The following is a 9993-nucleotide window of genomic DNA, read 5'->3' as shown; positions in this document are numbered from 1 at the left end:
AAAAGCATGGCCTCTTTTTGTTGAGCTCCTGGACTATTGTTTGCTATTAGACCTTAGACTATTAGACTTCTGTTTGATCTTATTAGTATTCTGTTAATATCCCTTTTCTAAAGCAGTGACTGATCATGCTACAATATAAGTTTACTGTCTTACAAATCTCTGTTTAATCAGTGGCATGCCAAAGACATAAGCAACTGCATTAAATAATAAGAGCTGAATTTGTTGCTGTGGATTTTGTAGCCTGCTTACAGCTCCATACTAGATTATACGCTTGGCAAAACAACAACTCCTGTAAAATAGAATTCCCATTAACATCAACTGACAGCAGTTACATTTTTACTAGGGGAGATATGCTACTTTTAGAAAACAAAATCACTGCTTAGAAAAATTCTCTGAAGCTGTATTTACAGTAGCATTTAATATATTTGTCAGAAAACATGAAATGATAGTTTGTCTGTAAGTGTGCTATTTATATAGCCTTTAACTAGATGGTACATATAATCCAGTATAGGCATTGGGAATAAATACCAAGTAACCTATCCTAAGAGAGACGTAATGAGGAGACAGGACGTCTGGGTAACCTGTGACAAACCAAGTTCAAACTCGTCAGCAGTTTACACTGGGCTTCTTGCAGTACATTTATTTAGCTTAATCTGTGCAGTCTGACATTTATAATTGGACGCAAAGAACAATGTTGATACACACAGGGGAGTAATCCACAGAAATAGATTCTGATTGGCTGTGTACCCATCATAGTTCTACCTATGCGTTGCCAAACCTGTCAAAGGTGGACCACCCCAGAGAAGACAAACTTGCCCTCTTTGTATTTTATTGTGTTTATTGGATTTTAAAGAACATAAAGACAAAAACAACAAATGAAAATAACTAAATTACCATTAATAGGCACCTAAACAGACTCTCTCCTCCTGGTAAATATAAACTGGTAAATATAAGCTGAAGTTCAGTATATAAAAGAATATAGAGCCAATGTACAAGGTAATTCAAAAAGCCAATCAAACGGAAGAACAATCTAGGTAATATGTTTTGCAGCTTAATCTTTAAACATACCATAAGTGTCATTGAAAATTGTTTTACAAATATGTTTTTCTAACTTGACCATGCAGTTTACAATCTACTAAACAATCCTCTTTATATTCGTCAAATGTCATACAAAAGCTTGACTTCGTTCAAACTGAGCAGATTGATTAGGTAGGGCTTCTACTAATATTTTTAAAAGATCTTAAAGGGGAACTATACATTAAAAATAAAAAATTGCACAAAGAAAGGTTGTTTGTTGTAGAAGAAACAGGCGATGTCCGTTCAGTAATAAAACACATTTACCTGCCTATTTGCAATCTCCTATTTATTATACAGCATACCTTTCTAGCATTTCCATCTGCTGGGAATGAACTGCCATGCAAATGCCTGGCCTGGACAATCAACATGGTAAGACCCTGAACCTGGAAGGTGACTGGATGAAGTTTCCAGCACCCAGGATGGGATAAATAGAGCTGACTGTAAAAATTTGCATAGTAAAATTGCAGGTAAGTTTACTTTACTGCAGAGGGGACATTGTCTGTCCCCATTGCAATTAACAACCTATCTGCTCTAATCTTTTTATGTTTAGTTTCTCTTTAAAAAGTTTGCATATCCATCTTGCAAAGTATAATTCTAAAGCAGTGAATGTGACACTTACTGTAGGTATATGTATCTGCTGCATGTGTTTTAAATTGCTGTAACTGATTCACTTGCAGTGAATGTTTGGTGAATACCACATTGACTATTTAAAACTGTGCTTATTAAAATTTGAAGTTAAATGAAAAGTAAAGTGTGTACAATGTGAACAAAGCAGAATTAGGTTACGGTAAATCCTAATTGACATATGTGAGATAAAGTAAAACCAGTTCATTGTCTATTTGACAAAGCTGTGCAGTTCCAGCCAGCAACAACACAATCACCACAGTCAATATACCGCCATCTGATTAATGCATGTTGGGTGGATGCAGCCAAGATTTCATCATATAAGAAACTCCTCCAGGTTAAAGGAACTTCATTGGCTGTGTCATTTACCAGAGTAAATAGGGTGAAATAAGGTGATGTATTTTCCACTTCTAACACCCAATTGTAAAGTCTTGATAATTTTGACAATTGATAAATTTAAAATTCTAAAAGCAATAGGTGATAGCTGTATTACATCAAAATGGTGGATTCGATATCTAATTTATCTTCTATGAATTCAGCCGGTAGAAGGGTCATTCAGATGAGACTTTGTGGCATTCACCTTAGACTTAGGCTACATACACACATCAGATGATTCTCGCCTGATTATCGCTTCGGAGCTAGTATCGGACATGAATCTGATGGGTGTACAGATTTGTTCAAAGATCCGTCCTGGCGGGTCCATTAATGATGAATAATTGCAATACAAGTGAAGAGAAGGGAGCGCAGCAGGGTGCCCCTCACTCATTCCCTCCTCTCCCTTCTCTATAGGGCAGAACAGCACTGAATGTACAGGGCTTATTCATACATCGGTCAGTTTTTTGTTGTTGGAAAGGATCATGAAGGATCTTTTCCAATGACAAAACTCTAACCTGTGTACATAGCAGGATAGATGTCACATTACTTTTCCTAGGCACCTTGTATTTCAATAGAACCAAGTGTCTACATGGCGAGGCAGGACTTGTAGTAGAAATCATTCACAGGAAGTAGGGGTGAGCAATGGTATGACCACAGTGTAGGAAACTAAAAGGTAGAAGAGGTCAGAAAGCGCAGCAATGAGTTTTTGAATTTGCAAAGTTTAGTTCTACAGGTATAACATTAAATTTACACTAATCAACATAATTGCTTGAGAATTTTCCAAGTAAAGTGAATATTCACAGTACAAACTGAGTATACACTTTAAGAAGTGAACACATTTTTCTTTGTCAACATAATTTTGTCTTTCTTTTTGTATACTTTGATTTAAGATTATTTTTGCCACTAAAATAAAAAACACAATATTATAAGGGTCAAAATTTGGTGCCAGTTCAGGATTACGACGCATATGGGATGGAACATTACCTAGGGGAGATGACAACATTATCCTGGCTTTGGATAATGTTGCTCCTGCCACCTTCCTTCTGATAGGAAAGTGTTGTTCTTTCTGCCCTATAAAGTATAAAAGATGTAAAGTGGGGGACGGATTGAACAGAGTACTATCTCTTCAAACTAAAACTCCTCATTTGAGCTGACATTTATAGGTATTTATTATAGATCAGGCATTTATTCTCAATTTATTATTGTTGGCCACATCTTATAATATAACTGAAAAGTGCATAAAGGTTTTAAAAACTGGGCCTGTATAGTTTAGAAACTCAAAGTGATCAACATGCAAAATATGTGAAGTTGTACACTGCTAATCCATGTAGTTTAAAGCTGAAGCTTAAAGGAAAAAGGAAAGTTTAACATTGAATTGGGGTGGGGGATCCCAGGGGAGGGAGGATCCCCTAGAGCAAGAGTGCCCAACTCCAAGCTGCCAGATCCAGCCTTCCGCTCATTCCTTCTCTGCTTGCTGTCTTGAGATCTATTGGATCATGCTGCCAGGAAAGGGAGCTTTATGAGCATGCTCAGTGTTATCTCCCTGAGAGTGGGCGTGTACTATAGACCTGTCAATCAGCTGTGACTGCTCCCCATGCAGCAGCAGCAGCAGTATGGGAGCTGTGTCTGTGTCCATGCTGCTGTCATTATCTCCATGTATAAACTTCCATATCGTCTTCATTGATTGTCAAAGAAACGTGGGTACACAGGGGACCAAAAGAAAAAAACAGCACTGTATGATAGATATAGTTTTGTATCTTTCAATAATAAAATGTTGCATTAACCTCCCCAGCTGTAACCCTGAGTGTAACTTGGGGTAAAAAGAAGCTGAAAGCTCGGGGTAGCTAAAACAATGTAAAACAAATAGTAAATAGAGCCTTACCTGGTCCGCCAGCATCCTTCTTCGCCATCCCCATCCTCTTGCATCCTCCGGCCAGCGTTCTCCGCATCTGATCAGTCACCGAAAATTCCGGGTGACAACGGTGTGCGCAGCCGTCGGGAATTTCAAATCTATTTGTATTGCATTCAATACAAAAAAACTGTATTGATTGCAATACAGTGCAATACAGTGGATTTACATGTCTAAAAGCAGTACATTGTCTTTCATGAAATTTTATATTACAATATAATATATTAGTATATTATTTATTTATTAAAAAACTTTATTTTTATTTTATTTTATTTAATATTTTGACATGATTTTGTGTTTCAAATTTTATTATACTCATACTATTATAGTATATTGTAAAATACATTTTTCATGAAAAACAATGTACCGCTTTTAGACATATAAATCCAGAAAGAAATGAACAGTCCAGGGGGTTAGTAAAAAGAGCATCCAATGGTGAGTGCAGAAATTCTTGTTTTGTAATTTCTTTTATTTGGTGCATATACGTTACAGTAAATGGAAACATTTCAATTTAATTTCATTTTAATTTAAAATTATTCTAGTTTTAAAGATAAATCTTTAATGTTTGTTTGCATTGTGACCCGCCTGTTTTATCTCAATGTCCACAGCAGGCCCCAGATGAAAAAAGGTTGGGCACCACTGCCCTAGAGGATGTAAATTAAAAGATAAAGTTACCTTATTGTACACTCCTCCAGTGGCAAACACTCTTCTTTGTGGACCGTTTGTGTCTGCCTGAGTCATACAGACCTGATGTAGTACAAGAGACATCAGAGCTTTTAATAAAAATATTCCAGCTAAAATGTCATTTGTGTGCCAATAAGGACACATATGGCTTCATAATAAATTATTTACCATGGTATGTAACCCAAACAATTTTTCCTTCCAAAATGATAAAATTTGGATTTTTACACCATTTTGGAGTACTTGCACATTCAGATTACAAAATTTTAGTATTATTTAAGCAAAGAGTTTTAATATTTTGACCCAAAATACTGATCTTACTTCCTAGTGAGGTAAGGATGAGATGTTTCCCTTGTGAATCAAAGATGGACATACTTGAGTGATTGATGTTTCTCCAGATAAAAAGTTAAACTTGGGACATAGCTTTGTGGGAAGGGATGGATATAGAGTAACTAAAGGAGGTTCTAGGCTGGTGAGACTTTCTGCAGCAACAGATATGATGATATTTATATTGTCCACTATCTCCGCAAGCTATGGGTTTGCTTTAAAGTTTGTATGATCAGGCAGGTCATTATTGCAGAAAGGGTCAAGCAATGTGCCTTCTGCAATAACTCCTCTTATCTGCCTGATCGCTCTGGGATTTTGAAGTCAAAGCTGTCAGCTTTGATTGACGGGGGAACCCCAACTTCCCTGCTTGTACAAGGATGATTGAACTCCTGCGGGTCTGTGCGGGAGTAATATCAGCCCGGCATGGCCAATCAAGATGGCTGAAGATCATCCGGAGGAAGATGAAGAAGGCTGTGTCGATATGAGAGCCGCGTGGATTTAGTTCCACATTATGGCCGCATACATACGTATAGTTTTTGTCGCTGGAAACAATCTTTCATGATTATTTTCAGTGACAGATGAATGAGCAAGGGCTCTACACATAATGCCTCTTCTGTTCGTTGGAGAGGGGAGAGGGGGAAATGAGAGAGCGGCACCCCACTGTGCTCTCCTTCCTTGACTTTAAACTTTATAGTGGTCGTTTCCCATCTGTTGCTCATGAATCCTTCCTGATTCAGAGTATCTCTGTACATGTGTGAGATTCTCGCCCAAGATGAGCACAAACTTTATTCTAAAGCAATAATCATCTGACGGGTGTGCATAGCCTAAGGATGAAGGTCTTCATTGTGTCCACTAGGAGGAAGCCAGGGGCAAGAAAGCCCTTCTTTTTACAAAATGATTATAATAATTTGCCCCAATGATTGGAATTTTCAGCAATGTGAGCTATACGTGTATTTGGTAGTGGCTGACACTGACAAAAAAAGTGAGAAGATTTTGAAATTTTGAGTTGTCCTTAGAACAAGAGGTAATTGGAAATCTTCCAAATGGGGAAATCTGCTCCAGGGAAAACTATCTAAAAGGAAAAATTTCCTGTGCTCTGTAAGATTTTCTCCTTTTGCATCTCTTCTCTCAGGAAGATACAAACTGATAGAGTTTTAACCCTTTTCTTCTTTACCCTAAACTGCCTGGGTAATTACATGTTTATTGTCTGATTTTGTAGTAAATACAGCGCTGTCACTTTGGATAGGACAGTAGAAGGAAGTATACTATAGAATCAGAAGGTTCATTTTATCCACAAAGGACACAAATACACACTCCTTGTAGTTATGCACAGGACATATTGTACTTGATTGTAAACAGTTTTAAAGCCCATGAAATCTGAATTCAATTTCATTAGTCACAGCTTGTTTTTTTTATTGCACAACAATACTTCCAAGTTTCTAATGTAATCAAAGCCGTCTATTTAATCTGTTTTCTTCAGAGTTTGTTTACTTTTGTGGGTAATAGCATATTTGTTGTGCCCAGATAGGTATCAATTTAAAGTGAACCTGTCATTTAAAAACAAGCTGTCTACAATTATAAAATGCAGGGACCTTTTATGCCAGTGTTTCTCAACCAGGGTTCTTCCAGAAGTCAGGGCTTCCTGGAGCAGTGAGTAGGTTAACTGAGATCAATGAGCTTTGTGGCATGGGTGAACTCTTCCTACTGATCTCCCACCTAATATACTGTGAGCTGTGGATATAGTAATTATAGCAGAGGATCCATAAGACCTGAAAGGTACTTCAAGGGTTCCCTCTTGCCTAAAAAGGTAGAGGACCCACTCGTATGACAGGCTTCCCCACTGGCCAGTAGGCAAGAGGCAGCATGGGATAGACAACTGCCTGATTTACAAGGAAGTGCCAGATCGTTGTCCGATCAGAAAGGATTTGGAGGTAGTTGTGACATTAGAATACAGCAAGACGTTCAAATTCTCTGCTACTTTTTTTAGTTCCTAATCTAATGATTCAAGCATCATAAAATAGGCATCAATATATTACAATGGTCATACTGCAATACCAGGAATATTTATTAAAAGCATTGAAATTCAACTCGTAAAACACATCTCTTTTAGCGAATGGCTAAGAAAGCCCATATACCTTAAAGGACAGACCTTAAATGGTTGGTTGATCTTGAAGATAAGGTCTGATGGCACTCAGAACATGAGTTTGTTCACACCATGCCCAGCAAAGCTTATCTGTATCTTTTGTGGTGTGGGAGCAGGTGACACCCACAAACTACAGGACAATGAATACCAAAAGTATGACACAGGAATTCCACTCCATCCTATGTCTAAGTTATTACTCTAACTTCTGCGTTATTCTGTGTGTATTGAAAGTCTAGGGAGGGGCAATTTTACCTAAATTCTTTCAATTGCAGGTTTGAGGGAACCTGTAAAGCTGTATGTGTTATTATGAAACAGAAAAATATTCAGGGGCAGCTTTAGTGTTAGCATGCTTTGGCAGCATTTTCTGTGGGTTTTTTTGTGGAATAATCCTTTCCTCTATTACACTTAGTTTGTCTTTTGGTCAGAACCAGAAACCAATTCATTATTTTTTCAATCATGCTAGTTAAAAAGGGCATAGTATTAGGCCTGGGTTCACTGCTGGAGAGAAATTGGCCATCAGTTCACTGAGCCTGTCTCTGGGTATATACAGCTGATGCTCTTAAAAATAGTAAGAAAGCACTTGTCCAGGCATTGTGTCTATTATTGAAGATTAAAACTGCCCTGCCACTGGCATATTTTTACACGGCTATATCAGGTGTCAAATGATGCTATTATTCTTGAAGGAAAACGTTCATCTGTGCTTTTGCATTTGGGGCAATTTCTAATAAAATCTAGGGGCTCTATTTATAAAACAGGGAATCAGACATTCCCTTTAAACATTCGCTTGTGGGAATCTTCCTGGTTCATGTGTTTAATTGGCAGTAAATGAATTGGGGAATGTTTAAGGGAATGTCAATTTCCCTATTTTCCTTGGTGTGTAAAAATTGCCCAGCTCCCGCTTTTAAAGTAAGTAGGCTTGGTTAACCAATTTTCCCCATAATGGGTCATATGCCCTGGGTCAAAGGTTGGAATGTAGTGCATTATCGATTGTTAAGTATTTAACTAAGAAAACCAAAGTGAAAATTTGCCTTAGTTGAAATCTCAGAGATTTACCGCAAAATATGGTCTGCAAATCCAAAAGCCATCCTAACTATTTACATTATGAAGTGCCTATTCTAGACCATAGAGGAAGTGTCAATGATGTGGTAGAAGAAGGGTCTGTGAGCTGTCCTGCTGAACAGCCTCCAATAAAAAAGGCATGCAGTAACAACTTTTACTACAGGCTGTCTTTTACCGATGGTTTAATGGTTTAAATTTGCACACAGGTCCACTTTCACTAAAATATGATTTCACAGATTAACATGTATGCAGAGTTAGAAGAGTTAGTACCAGAGGTTACAGTTGCATACTTGGCAGATGATATATGTGATGTCATCTTGAACACTTTTTTCTTTCATAACAGACATACGTAAATTGATTTCAATAAAAGAAAACCCTCTCGTAGATGAACATTCCAAAAACTAAGTAACTTACTTGTTTGTTTGGAACATTACTAAAACTGCAAATTGAAACATCTTACTGATGTTGAAGTCTGGATATGCTGTGTCCTAAAGTACTGCAAAAATCATGAACCCTCCACAAGCTCTGGTACATGATATTAATTGTTTATGATATGTATTTTGTAAATATCTACTTTTCACTGAGTCATTAGGGCAGTAGGAAAGTAAAAGTGACGCAATATTACACAGTTTTAGCCATATTCACATAGTTTTTAAAAGTAAAAAATAGATCAAAACAGATGCACTAAAGAAAGTTATGTATGGTATGACGTTATCTTTATGTCATTTTCTTTTTCATTGCAGGAAGCCAGCTGTGCCTATGCCATTATCCTCATGGCTGTCTACTGGTGTACGGAGGTTATACCCCTCGCAGTAACTGCTTTGCTACCAGTCCTGCTTTTCCCAATGTTTGGAATTCTGGAATCAAAACAGGTAACCGTTTTCTCCAAAACTCTTGGTTAGGTAATTGGAAGGTGCTAGAACATTTTTTTTTACTCCTTCCTCCCATTCTCTTCTTTATTTTCATAAATATGTTTATTGGATTTTCACCTAAGCAGCCAACATCTCTAAGGGTTGGATGAAAGGACAGAGGGAATGGGGCCACAGCTAGAAAATTGTATAATGTAATAAAACTGAAGAGGCAACTAAACCAATACTGGGAAAGGGGATTTACTGAAATAGTATAGAGAAAGAAGACAAAGATAGCAGGAGAGGGACGAGGAACATGGGGGAGTTATGAGGGCAGGGGAGAAGTGACCAATGTGTGTTTAAGTTAAGCAAGGTAAAGGCCAATTGGGGAATGCTTTGGGCGTCCAGTGGGGTTTTGGAGACCAAATATTGTAAATTGAAGTTTTGGGCAAGGGTAAAGAAGATGCATCTTTTAACCAGTGGATGAAATATTTTAGTTATCATTAACATTTATTTTTTTTTTAATTTTCATTAATTTTGTCTGTAATTTTGTTCAATGCCAAAAAAACATAATTTTGGTGTCATTTGAAAAGAGACAATTTTTTTAAAAAACTGTTTTCATCTTAAGGCATTTTTTTTTACTTTTGAAAGACAATTTTACCAATGAAAACCTAGCTTATCTGCCCAACAAACCAGCAATGTCGTATTACTTTGTTATATTAACTAATGACAAATATCGCCAAATAATCAGGTCCATAGTAAAAATGTAAAACTTGCTCTGGTATATTGTGGGGTATGCCGGTAAGAGAGCTGGTAAGTGGATTTGTTGATGGAGTCAGGGACAAAGGGTGATGGTCCGATGTTTAAATACAAGGTGCAAACTTCTTCCCAGGTCAATGTCCACATAAACAAGAAAACATGTGTTCTGCATGTTTGTATTACTCTCTGTA

General features: G+C 37.2%; 1 protein-coding gene across 1 annotated transcript in view; it reads left to right on the top strand.

The window, feature by feature from the left end:
- The window catches only part of LOC140343336 (Na(+)/citrate cotransporter-like), a gene marked incomplete in the record, with an annotated part of 43580 nt that overhangs the window by 11700 nt on the left and 21887 nt on the right, over positions 1-9993 (top strand). The window contains 1 exon segment of the mRNA XM_072429979.1: positions 8939-9067. Within this exon segment, the coding sequence (XP_072286080.1) occupies positions 8939-9067 (129 nt within the window).

The sequence above is a fragment of the Pyxicephalus adspersus genome, chromosome 1 (assembly GCF_032062135.1).
Source record: "Pyxicephalus adspersus chromosome 1, UCB_Pads_2.0, whole genome shotgun sequence".
NCBI classification, from domain to species: domain Eukaryota; kingdom Metazoa; phylum Chordata; class Amphibia; order Anura; family Pyxicephalidae; genus Pyxicephalus; species Pyxicephalus adspersus.
This window is presented reverse-complemented; position numbering and strand designations above follow the sequence as displayed.